At 42.7% G+C, this 12,368-nt stretch overlaps 1 protein-coding gene across 4 annotated transcripts in view; it reads right to left on the bottom strand.

Annotated features, from left to right (window-relative positions):
* The window catches only part of runx1t1 (RUNX1 partner transcriptional co-repressor 1), a 92,627-nt gene that overhangs the window by 18,996 nt on the left and 61,263 nt on the right, over window positions 1-12,368 (bottom strand). For all 4 annotated transcript variants that reach the window (XM_069516175.1, XM_069516177.1, XM_069516176.1 and 1 more), the window contains 2 exons: window positions 3,692-3,829; window positions 1,556-1,797 (listed from right to left, as the gene is read on the bottom strand). In XM_069516175.1, the coding sequence (XP_069372276.1) occupies window positions 1,556-1,797; window positions 3,692-3,829 (380 nt within the window). The remainder of the gene's footprint in view (window positions 1-1,555; window positions 1,798-3,691; window positions 3,830-12,368) is intronic.

The raw sequence follows: 12,368 nt of genomic DNA, 5'->3' as shown, positions 1-12,368 counted from the left end.
CCACACTCTCACAGCCTTATTTCCCAGACCTGAATTTTGTTACATTCAGCCTTACATCTGTTCGCCCAGATTGCGTAGGGGCTGTTCTTGACAGCTAGTGAAACCTCCAGAGTCTCCCTCTCTGCAGCGCACAAGCAGCTAATTAACAGTGTCACTCTCTTCAATGAGGCAGGGGGAGGGACGGAGGGAGAGAGAGAGAGAGAGAGAGAGAGAGAGAGAGAGAGAGAGAGAGAGAGGGACAACTTGAAGAGAGAGACACCGAGATGGTGGGGGGGATGCAAGCCAAAAGGACACAGGAGAGGCATGTGCATATGTAGACGGTGAGAAAAATAAACACAGTGAAGCCAAAAGGAGGCTATGCTCTGTGTGGCTAATTAAAAAAATCCCTCCCTCCGTCTCCTCCGCCTCCTCCGTTCTGCACGACGTTCAATCACTATTTCTGTATTCCCCTGCTCGCCCCGCTCAAATTTCCCTCAGATCACACAGACGCATGGTAAATATTTAGATTTGCACATGTATTTTATACCGAAAGCTCCCGGTGAGGTAGCCTCGATAGAACCGTGTCAGCGAGGCTGCAGAAATGCATCGGTCTCATCAAACCTCTGTGTGACTGAATGTATTTTGATGTTTTGCGGTGCTTGATTTATATTTTTACACTTTTACTGATGAAGAAATCTCTGGTGAAGAAAACATCTCTGCACATGCTGTAATTTAAACATTTCATGGGTCCAGTTGTTATTCTATGAACACTGAACATGTTGCTTTTAAACTCTGTGATTAGTATTTCATTTTGATATTGAACACCTCGCCGTCCTTATTCTCTGGATCTTAATTTATTCGTCCTCTTAAAGCTACAATCATCATTTTTTCATTGAAATCCAATATATTTATTAGCTAAATAAATACAAATAAATAAATTAAAGTCTTAATGTTGTAGCTGGCTGACTCACATTCGTTTATCAGGCACCTGCACAACCTAAATATCGGTGTTAAATTAAGAAGCCTAATCCTTATCGCCTCGTGCCTGTTGTATTTCAATTTAAATAAATAGAACTCAGTTAAATCCAGAGTGGATCAGGTGCATAAAAACGGTAGTTTGGTGATTTGATGTCGGTCTTTGTAGTCAACAACATACGTTCAGTGTTTTGTCTTAGAATGAAGAAAGTGCTGCGAAGTAGATGTTCAAATCTCTCCAGGTGTTTATTTTACTCTCATGCCTGAAGGAGCAGATGCGTGAGATTTTTTTTTAGTGTCAGAATATAAAACAGCGAATATAAACCCCCTGGTGGTTTTCATTAGCAGCGTTAAGTCGCTTAATTCCTCATCTCTGTGACTTACAACTAACCTGACACTATTTAAACTTTTTTTTTTGATTCAATAAACCATTTTCCATCTGGCTCTTTAGGTAAGTTGAACAAATGCTCAGAATTATTCTCAAATAACTCCACTAATTGAGTCACTTATTCCTGCTCAGGTTAGAACTGGTGTCAGCTTTCACTCAATGAGCCCTTTGAACTGCAGCTCACACAGACACACACACACAGGAGCTACTCACCACTAGTCCCAGCACTAATGTGCGGACCCGCTCGCCGATTTCAGGCGAGATGTCGTTGCCAAACTGCTGCAGAGTTGTGAGGAAGCGCTTGAGCTTGCTGAGCTGCCGGGCGCCACAGGCCGGCGGCAGCTGCTGGTTGGCCAGTGAGGATGAGGAGGACGAGCTAGGACCGTTGCTATATCCGTTTGGTGGAGACGGAGCGCCATTGAGCGCCGTGGGAGAGTGGCTGCTGCCATTGGTTACTGTGTGAGACAAGGACATACATAATATTATCAAGAGAAAGAAGGGCAAAATGAGAACGATTATGTTTTGGGTAAATATCATTTCCATGGAAACAAACTGCTGTGCAAAGACAACTCTGAATTTTAATTTTGCCGAAAATAAATCATGAGAAAATAACCCTGACTGGCGAACACCAACATGGGTCAGCTTCATGGAGACTCAACCACTGATTTGAAATGATTTACATTCCACTGAAAACATTCACAACACTCAACATTTGTTTCCAATCATCCCGACTTGTTTGATCCTCTGCGGCATCCTCTCATTAAAAACATATTTCTGCATTTGGCGACACGTTGCCTCTCTCCACCTCCTTCTCCCTCTCCCTCCTTTCCTGCAGTCTAAACAAGCGGGGACAGCGTGACCCCCCGTCCTGCCAGAGCACGGCAGCAGTTTGTGTGTTGTGTGTGCGCGTGTCTATGGGGGGAGTTGGTGTACAAAGAAATACAAGGCGGCATAAAGCTTTCTCTCTAATGAGATTAGGTTTTGACTAGCGATCCACTCACTCCCCCTCTGGCCGCCGTCCAAAGCCGCCACTGTAAAGAGAGGAGAGAGACGAGATGCTCAAACTGCATCTGGTAACAATTACGTCGGGTGGAAATCAAAGCATACTGCTTTGTTAAAACCTTCGGCATGCGTAATGAGAGAGCTGGGCCTTTCCTCTCTCATCGCACGGAAGCCCCAACGTTAATTGTGGACTGTGAGTGTTTGCAATGGAGAGACGGATACAAAGAGAAAGAGAGAGAAAGCAGAAACAAGAGATGAAGAAAGGGTGAGTAACAAACAAAATAACGCCTTTGTGGCAGAGAACCGGCGCTGCTAATGAAGAATTGAAGGTTTTGAACCACGGCATCTTTGATTCTTTGATTCTAGTGCTCTTCATGCAAGTGGTTAAGTGTGTACTTCTAAGTGAATACTCGGGTGTAATTTGCTCGTCACAGCCTATGTAAGCGTCATGGCAAAGCTCCAAGGGTTTGTAAGCGTGGGTGTTGATGAACTTGTTGAGGGAGTTGCTGGGAGTGACTGCAATTTGGAAAAGCTCAATGTAAATTGTTAAGAGCGTCTCATGACGTTGATGTTGCTTTTTATATACGATACCATTGAACATCATTTATCTTTACACAACCCTGTCTCCTTCTTTCTATATAACTAAACTGCAACAGCAAATCTGTTTTGTGATTAAACGTAGGCTGGATTAAATTCAGATGCCCCATTATTTTTCAATGTATGAATCCCCACATTTATTAACAGCAGCAGAGCCGCCAGCAGGTGGTTGAGGTGGAGAGCATGCGTACAAAGTGCACGAGCGTCACACCACAGCTTCTCCCCCACAGCCCCGACTGTGGTTAGGTTCAGGCAACAAAAGCACTTTGGTTAAGGTTATGGGAATATAGTGGTTTTGCTGAAGTGTAAATGTGTCTGTGTAGTTACTATGAAGTTTTTCTGTATTAAACAATGTTCACAAAAAGATCACAATGTTTTCTTAACCTTAACCAAATGTTATGAGCGCCTTAACATGGCTGTAAAAAAGTTAAAGTTGTAATGGTTCTGCAAGATCCGATATTTTGGTGCATTTTATTGATTTATCTGAATTTCCAGCTTGTCAAACACATTAAATAACAATATATCCTTGTTAAATGAATACAAAAATAATCTGTTAGCACTTATTTTATCATGTAACTTATTTGCTGTTGCAGATAAATTGAATAGAAAAATAATTTCGAGGACACAGGGTTGCTCTGTTTCATCTTTTTAAACTGTTTGCGTTATAAGGATCCCAGGTGATGTGCACCTCTGCTGCTCTGTTGTACAACCCTTAAAATACAGTAGAACTATAAATCTGTCTCTACTCACAGGTTGTGGGGGTGTAGGAGCTGTTGCGTGGTGCTCCCTGTGTGCTGGGTGGGGGCGGCATGGTAGGGGGGGTCAACCTGGACTGTGTCTTGACGTCCGCAGGTGAGTCGGGCATGGTGGAGCGCTTCCCAGTGCGATCTGGAGGAAGACAGCAGAGGAAAAGATTATAATAACAAACCAATCATGACAATTAAACACAGGGAATAAACAACATTTCAAGGCAACACATCCCAGCAAGAGCTAAATCATTATTCCCACAGTGGCAGGATTTAATAGAACAACAAAGCTTTTGCAAGGTGTTCCACATACACACACTAGATGTGGAAATAGATGGCTCACCACATCATATGTCTTTCCACAATGACACTGATGCATTATGCTCAGACTGTCAAATGAGAAATGGGATAGAGATGAGGGAGAAACTCACAGACAGACGCCAGAGAGTGTAAATCTGCAGTGAGTGCGGGTCTCATTCCACCACCATCTGTGCCATCCTGCATGCCCGCTGTACAGAGTGGCGACAACACCCCCCCCTCCCCTGCTAACGACTGCAGTGCTCATTACACACACACACACACACACATGCTTGTATCTCTAGAAACTATAGTCACATCTGTTCAGGACAGGATCACTGCAGACAAGCATCTACTCCGTGAACTAAATCCAGTTCCAAAAAGGTTTTTAATACAGTACTTTGATACAAAGCAGAACAAACAAACTCATATCGCTCAAAAGAAATTCCAAAGATAAACCATCAAGAACAAAACTGTGTTTTTTGGTTTACATGACCATTGTCACCTAATTCAGTTGCTTTGTACTCAGCAGATCCCACCACATCAAACGTATGAGAACAGCAACACAACATTATCAGAGTAAGACACACAAACGTACACACACACACACACACACACACACCAAACAAGCCTATCACAGAGTCAACAGTATGTTATCAACTGTCTCTGTGGCACATTGTGAGGAGGAAATTATAAAAAAAAAAAAAGAAGAGAGAGATTTTAGAGGGTGGAGGATGATAAATAAAGGAGAGAGAAGCGAGGGAAGGGAGGAGCAGCAAGAGAAACAACAGCACTATCAGTGACATTGGAAACTTATAATCATTAGGACACACTAATCAGGCTGGTCCCAGTCACACATTCCTCTCATTGCAGACCTTCGGGTGGCTGTGCATGTTTGAGTGATGAACATGCATGCTGTTGCGTAATCACATACAGTATTTCACATGCACTCATATGTGTTTGTTTGCATTTTCTCCCTCAATGTCCGTGCAGTCACGCATGTTAAAAACACACTGCAGGCAACTTAAATGTTAGTGCTCCTCTGTGCCGGCTGTTTGCCTTCACTGTGCCAAGTTTAGACAAAATGAAAGAGAAATACTGACGTGGGAGACAGGATAGCCTAAGTCTGTTGGCTAGGCCCGAGCCTCAGTAGCACCCGCTGCTGCCGAGGTGCGCTGTGACTAAGTACTTTAGTCACGCCAGCTCGGCTTTAGCAGCCAGGCGAGTGAGAGATGGAGATGTCAGTGAAATTCAAAATAGAGCACACTACTCAGTTGAACGTTTGGGGTCACAGATTTGTTTCCTCCACTTGTTGACCCTTTGAGAAATGAGCAGACGGAATGTGATGGAACTGAATGGAACAATCAAGCTCACTTCAAGATATACACATGATATAGAATTATACAAGTGTAATGAGCAGCAAAATGTTCAGGAACAGTAAAGGTCATATGCATATGCAGTGATATGCTGTTGTCAAGATATTCTCTTGTTAAAAGGGAGAGCCTCCAAAGACCCTCGAGTCAAACACAACCCAACCAAGATACTCAAACACTGTGGGAAGAACCATCCCATCCTCTCTCCAGACAGAGGTCACACTCCTCCTTCTCAAACCATGCACATTCCGGTGCTTTGCTAGGAGGGGTCGACTGATTAAGTCAGTGGGAAGGTGGGAATTATCTGGCTCCCAGCACTTCAAAACTCTGAAACTCTGAAAACTAAACCTATCAGGGTTATAAGCTGCCAATAGCCCTAGTTTGAGCTGAAAAGGTTAAATTTTTAAGGTTTGGTTTGACTCAAAAAGATGTTGGATTCTACAGTTAAAATGAATATATCCATGTAAGTACATTAGCTTGTACACGGGGAATGAAATATGAAGGGGAAAGCGATAAATTGCTGGAGAGCAGCATGAATGGACACAGAGCAGATTAGTGGAAAAACTGAAGTGATTGGGAAAGCAGAGTATCGAGGGATGGAGGTGAAGGTGGAGTAAATATGAAGGAAGGCCATGGAGAACGGAGCGACTGTCCAAGCCTTTAACTGTCTACCCACTGTGCTGCACATTTGGTAACTGTCTGCGTCTTTCCCTCTCGCTACCTTTTTCCACACACATTCATCCTCTCGACCTGGCCAGACTGAGAAAGGTTTACTGCTCTAATTTCACCACGGTAAAAAAGTAAAGAAGTCTGGATCCGACTATTTATTTTATAAACTCGGGCTACAGCAGAAAGGCCAGTGGAAACATATAGTCTTACCTCTGGCTGCCAGCTATCACATCCTGTGTGCCTGCTGAAAATATGATCTACGAAAATACAAGGTCATTAAAAGAAAGACGGCCGGGTGACAGCACCCAAGGTAATTCATCATTTTCCAGTCAAACACAAAGACCTTATATGTATATACTTAACAAGCCCAAGTTAAATACAGAGAAGTCATCGTATCACACATGGTTGCACTTATCCTGTTTCAATTGATCTTTGAGCTCATGCTTTCCATTCTTCTGTATATTTCCTTTTCTAATTGTGTGGTAATTTTTTGGCCCAGCTGACATCTTCCATTGTTAGATAGTGGGACATATAATTAGGATCCAAATCATCTTATAATCTTTCAGACCTGATAAGGAAATGGATAGAGTGAATGACTCATATCACCACAATGCAATTTGAAATCAGACACTGACAACAGTCCCTAGGGTGGCACGTGATATGGCTGGAACTTTATTCCATGGGGTGTTATTAATTCAAGGGACACAACATTTTTTTCTACAATAAAAGATTAAAAAGTCAATTGGAAACACACAGAGGAGGCAAAACAAAATCCCTACAAAATTCTGGACTTGAAATCCACCTGAACTCCCACATGGCACCACACGCCCGATGGCAACACGAAAAGATGAGTTTGGTTACAGGCTTGTAATTGAGGATTAACACCTGGGTCAGTGTTATCATCGAATGGCAGTTGCCGGGTAGAGATGAGAGAAAACATAAACCCAGAATGCATTTGAAACTCATCCGCAGTCCCTCAGGTGAAGAAGATGAAGGATAAAGGATGAATTAGTGGGAAATCCATGCACACACACACACACTCACACACACTCACACACACACACACACACACACACACACACACACACACACACACACACACACAGACACACACACACACACACACACACACACACACACACACACACACACTCACACACACACACACACACACACAGTTTTATTTTGATTTATAAGCACCATGCTCTCTGTTTCTGTTTTGATTGAGAGCATTGCAGAGACTATAAGCAGAATAAAATCAATGGCTTCATACCAACCAACAAGGGCCGCACCCAACCATTCACTCAGCAATTACTGTGCCACTTGAATCAATAGCAATACTCCCTCCACAAGGTAATTTATCCTCTTTGGCAAAAATAAAAAATACATCTCGCAAGTGGAGCACATAATTGAAAACGCATATGACTGTGTATTTGTCATATTCATGAGAAAATATGGCTTAAAACTAAAATATCTACGTACAGACATGTCAGACAAGCCTCTGATTTAATATGATAGCAAGCGACTTCATGTATAATTCAAATCAAAAAGAACAAGCATTCTTAAACAACCTTGAAAACAAAGCAGGGCATCTCCTCCAGACTAATACACCTGTTAAAAGTTAATGGCTGAACTTAAATGCACGTCTATTGTCGTCCATTTATTAGCCCTGTTACTGCCCCATCAGTTGCACACTGTAGGCGAAGGATGGTGGTGTTCCAGGACGGGGCAGATATCGACGTGCAGGAGCTTTAATGGAAAGAGGCCGATGAGTGCTTTGACTTTGTCTAACTCGCTTTACGACTTCTGAGAAGTGCTGTTGTCCAGGAATTAATGGATTGAAGAGGGTGAGGACGGCTGCTGAAGAGGCAGCAACCGGCTATTAAAGAAGAGAAGAGACTCCCAAATGTGTGTTGATTCATCTGTGCACTCCACAAGGCAAGAGATGCCAAACCCATTGACCATCACGCCCGTGGTCGACGGTGATTTAAGTCTCACAACAGGCACTTGGTGGCTTCATATCAAGCGTCACAGAGGAGCTCTTACTGCAAATATTTGTATCACAGGTGGACTGAGTGAGGCTCAACCCCCTGAGAATACCAGGGCTGTAGTGGCCCTTCATTAAATGCATTATTATCCAGCTATCATATTGTGTGTGTCAATGGTAATTACACTGATATCTGACTGAATTATGGGCTCCCCTGAGGGAGGAGGCTGAATTTGGTTCACAGACACAAAGCCAGCATCGTTTGTATAGTGAGAAACCATTTGGTATAAATCAGTGCAGGTTCTCACCATTTCCACCTCAGTTTCTAAACCACAAGTTTAGTCTGACAATTTTTTGTCTTTCACTCTTTGTAGCAGTTGAGAATAAAACTTGAATTTGAATATGCTAACTACCCTCACGTCTCTCCAAACCTCCTCTCAGAGCCTCCTCGTCAACATTAAGTAAAAGTTGAATTACTCTTGTTTGTAACTTCCCTAATCTCTTTACAATCTATCTCTCTGGCTCACAGAGCGATCCTCGAAATGAGGAGAAACCCTGGACAACTACCTGCCACTCACAGGGATGTCTTCACACTTACATCACCCGTTTGCATCGTCCATGATTACGTGATCCTCGATGTTTGCAAAACCTCTCTTTCTTTCCCTCTTCACATTTCTCTCCCTCTCGCTCGTGCGCCCCTTTCAGCCGAGCTCAAAGAAAGGAGATTTTATCCCCCCGCTGACTTGTGATGCGCGCCTTTTCTAAGGTTACATGCAAGTTACATCACTCGCCTAAAACAAGGTTGTTGCAATGAACGATATCTAGGAGGAATGCGGTCCCCGAGAAACAGTTCAAAATGTTACCGAAAGGACTTTAGCTCGATGCAAAACTACAATGTTGTATCAAAACCTTATGTTTCATCATCACACACGCAAAGCGAGGTCATTTCATATTCAAATCACCATGAAAAATGAGGACAACATTGCCTAACCTTGGTGTTTTATATTATTCATAGAGGCTACAATGACTTCAAAGTCTATCATCAGGCGATAGAGTCAAACAATCTCCATTACACACTTCATAAGCTCCAATTGCTTCTGTGCGTATATGTACGTGTTTGCATGAGCGTATGCGTGCGCTGTGATCATACAGTTGGAGACCCAGAAAATTATGTGATAACAGTGGCAGTAATATGCCACTTGAGAGTACTTCACACAGGCAAATTCCATTCTTCAAAACGACAATGGATTTCAATCATGCTGCGTGCATTTTCAGGAGTTGGCGGCTGTGACATAAACAATTTACCGTGCGCTGGCGCCTGTGCGAGTGCAAGATTGTATTTGTCAGACATAAGATATCATCATTATGGAGGTAAATGGAAAATGCATAGAGTGACCCCACTGCCCTGCACACACACACACACACACACACACACACACACACACACACACACACACACACACACAGGTAAACATATTATCTACATGCATAATACCTTCAGCACACACACTGATGTGTTGCCGTTCAGTTGACAACTGTGAGGCAGTGACGCTGCGGGAAGCCTGTGAATTGAGAGGTAATGTCCACAACATACCAGTGTCTGTGCAAGATGGTGCCTCAGGGTGTGTTATACCCACACACACACACATATATGTACACACACAATAATGTGCGAAGAGACAACAGGACAGATAGGTAATGGAATAGATGAAGTGATACAGAGATTGTTGCGATAGCGGCTTGTAGTGATTCCTCTGTGTCCTGGGTACAGATGAGAGAGAGAGAGGGAGCAGGGGATGAGCACAAGGGAGGGATTTAAAAAAATGGAGAGAATGAGAGAGGAGGGATATGTTGAAGAGCACAGCTGAGGGACAGGTGGGGCGATTGAGATTCAGGTGGCGTACGCAGAGAAACAAGAGGAATCTATCGGTATGCAAGAGTGGTAACCTCTCTCCTCTCTTTCCATCATCCCCTCCTCTAGACCATGGACACACACACACACGCACGCACGCACGCACAGCCTCATCGGCAGCCAGATGGAGCAGTATGCAGAGCATGTACCATCAAACTCCACCCGCTTGTCAAGAAGATGTATGGATGCTACACCCTACCGCAAACCCACAAACACACAAATACACAAATACATACACAGAACTGCAATGTGGACACTACAAGCAAAACAACACTCTCTCTCTCTCTTTCTCTCTCTCACACTCTCCCTCATAGATCTGATTTCCATCATCTCATTTAATTCCCTCCCCAGCAGATGCAGGATGCAGAGGAGAGCTGTGCCACCATCAGTGTCTCCCTTTGGACTTCTCCCTCTCTTCTTCGTCTATTTCTCTCTCTTTTACTCCTCTCTTTCTCGCCCTCTCTCTCTCTCATTTTCTCACTGTTGGTCCCACCCTTCTTTCCATCCCTCTCTCTTTCTCTTCTGTGAAGACACACATTCCAACTGAGTGAACACTCCACATTCACTTACGACTGCTGCGCCATCTCATCTCCCAACAAGATTACAGTGAAAGACTGGGCACAGTGTGACATGGCCTCCAGTAATGAGGATGTAATTGTATTTAACGCAGATATCATGACTTTAAACTTTATGGGATCTGATCTGATAAATCTCTTTTCAATCTCTCTCTTCAAACATTGATGATGGTTTGCATGATATAGTCCATTCAATCAAAGTGGATGGAAAAACATAAAGTTTGCCAATTTTGAAAATGATTAATACGTTATTTATAACTTATTTCAATTATTTGTCACAGGAGAAAGAAATGTTCCTGCGGAAGTGTAACTTATATTTAGTGTTTAAATAGTTAATTTGTGTCACTAATCTTTTTTCATTTTTCTTCTCCCACCACCAGTCATTTTGTAGAATATGTTACATTTGGGAATATGGTTTTCTTAAAAATGGCTTGTTCACAAGGTCCAACTAATAATGAGGAATGTTGGGGTTAAAGGTCACAGTATTTTTCCTTTTTTAGAATAAACACTGCTGCATAACAGCTGATTATATAGAGGACAAATCTGTGAGAAACAGACAAGTTTTTTCCACTATATGTTGTGATTTTCAAGAGTTTTGCATCGATTCTGCTCCGATTTATGGCGCCATGTTACCAAATATCATAAATACATAGACATATGTACAGACTGAGTATAATAGTGAATGAGCGAAGGCACAGTCACATCACTGGAGCATTGAATCTTTCTCTCTTCAGTCTCACATTGTGTATTTACACTTTTTCAAGCCAGCAAAGACATAAGGAGATTTCTCAATTGCACACAAAGGTCTGAACACCATCTGTTCCATCGCACAAACATTAACACAAATACGCTAGCACATATGCACACAAACACAAAAATACATAAACTAAACATACAAATCCTGGAGAGCATCTCAGACTACACACGCACACGCACACGCACACACACACACACACGCACACACACGCACACACACACACATATATACGCACACCCACACACACACTGGACAATAAAACATATGCTGTGTATAACATTCGGAGCTTCTCACTCTTTAAAAAAAAGAAAAAAGATTTATAGTAATGTCTGTTATACCCATCTGTTAAAATAAGGTCTCTCCTGCAGAGAGGAGGAGAGGAAGCAAGTGTTAAGAAACAATAAAAATGATTCACAGTGCCCGTTACACGTCCTCTCAAATCGAACCGATTCCTGCCACATCTTGTTGCCAGGCAAAATTAAACTTCAGGGTCTTGTAAAAGAAAAAGATGGGCGTTGGGAACGGGTGGTGGAAAAAGAAAACATACAGCAAGTGGGTAAATGAGGGGAAGAAAAGGGGTCAGGGAGAGTTAAAGGTAAAGAAAACACAGTACAGTGTGACAGAAGGAGATAGGAACAGGAAGCATTTGCCACTGAAACATAGACATTTTTCCAAAGCATGTTTTAACATATTTAGATAACTTTCGAAAATGTGTTTATTTGAATAAAGCTGCGGCTGTTGCTGCCATTAACGACATGATGTCAATATAATGACACAAATGCTGTTTTCCGGGGAAAATGAAGTGTATATAAATCAGATGTAAGCCTTGGTGAGCTCTATTTGTCCATTCGATGGAAGGCAGCCTACTGAAAATTACTTTCCTCAAACAGTTTGGTTCATTTCTGATGCCACCCTGACGCAGGGCCAAGTGAACCCAAATGGATCTGGGTGTCTTCCCAGGCAGGACTCACTGCCAGCGGAGGACAAGTCATACAAAATGCTCAATGCACATCCTAATGCTGAAGACACATTTTTGGGCTGCTTGCTGGGCCTGTGGTAAGGATGGTTGCAGCTTTCTTTCTGAAACTGTAAAAGTGACCAGCAGTGATTG

This window comes from Paralichthys olivaceus, chromosome 20, assembly GCF_024713975.1.
Source record: "Paralichthys olivaceus isolate ysfri-2021 chromosome 20, ASM2471397v2, whole genome shotgun sequence".
Taxonomy (NCBI): Eukaryota; Metazoa; Chordata; class Actinopteri; order Pleuronectiformes; family Paralichthyidae; genus Paralichthys; species Paralichthys olivaceus.
This window is presented reverse-complemented; position numbering and strand designations above follow the sequence as displayed.